At 43.5% G+C, this 962-nt stretch overlaps 1 protein-coding gene across 1 annotated transcript; it reads left to right on the top strand.

The window, feature by feature from the left end:
- Nucleotides 1-4: 4 nt before the first annotated feature.
- LOC123465279 (serpin B6-like) lies at nucleotides 5-618 on the top strand (the record flags this gene model as incomplete). Its single annotated transcript, XM_045164014.1, is given in 1 exon segment — nucleotides 5-618. A coding segment is annotated over 1 exon segment (193 nt), but the record flags the coding sequence as incomplete, so codon positions are not given.
- Between the last annotated feature and the right edge of the window lie 344 nt (nucleotides 619-962).

Below are 962 nucleotides of genomic sequence, written 5' to 3'. Positions count from 1 at the left end.
TCGAGGTCGTCCACAAGTCCTTTGTGGAGGTGACCGAGGAGGGCACGGAGGCCGCGGCTGCTACAGGTGTGGGTGATGGTGTCATCACATCATTACCGTTTCGAGAGAGTTTCCGCTGCGATCACCCTTTCCTGTTCCTCATCAAGCACATCAAGACCAACAGCATCCTCTTCTGCGGCCGAGTCTCTTCCCCTTAGACGTCCCTGGGCAGCGGCCACACTCGGGGACATTCAGAGAGCTGTTCCCGGAGCTTGAATGCTGGTGCACAGGTGCCCTTGGATTCGTTTTCCTTTCCAACCTCACAGTCACCACTCACTATGTATTGGATAAAATATGTTTGTCTGTCTCTCTCTTTCTACAAACACATGTAACCTACTCTATTCCCCATGAAAACGCCTCCTTGGACAACGTGTTCACTATATTTTAAAAAGTTATTTCCATACTCTATCTTCTACTAAGTTTGAAATATCATAGCTCCTATTTCAAAAGTTATTTTTACTTTTCAAACCTAGACATTCATATTTACTTGAGTTCAGGTGGTATGTGGGACCCTTACAGGTCTAAATTTTTTAATTTTCTGAAATGGGTTATGAATAAAACCATGGCTTGTTCATGTCATTTGTTGCTCATCCTTTTTTTTGCAACAAAGTGCAGGTGACCCCCCCACACGTGGAAAAGATCATATAGAAAGATATTATCCTACATAGAAGTCAAAATAGTGCAGCATGATGAGGTTAAAAAGGCAGACTGCTGTCAGAACATGGAAGGCTCTGTAACCCATGTAAGAGCCCAAATATAAGCATGTAGAACTCAGACTTGGGATGTGAACTGAGTCTCTAAATAGGTAAGACAGATGATACATATATTAGAGCTACTGAGAGAAATATGGTAATTATAGCTGAAGGCAGAGATAGGATAAGACTGGGAGAGCATCCAGTGAGAAGCAGGGCTGACATATGACC

This window comes from Bubalus bubalis, chromosome 22 (genome assembly GCF_019923935.1).
Source record: "Bubalus bubalis isolate 160015118507 breed Murrah chromosome 22, NDDB_SH_1, whole genome shotgun sequence".
NCBI classification, from domain to species: Eukaryota; Metazoa; Chordata; class Mammalia; order Artiodactyla; family Bovidae; genus Bubalus; species Bubalus bubalis.
This window is presented reverse-complemented; position numbering and strand designations above follow the sequence as displayed.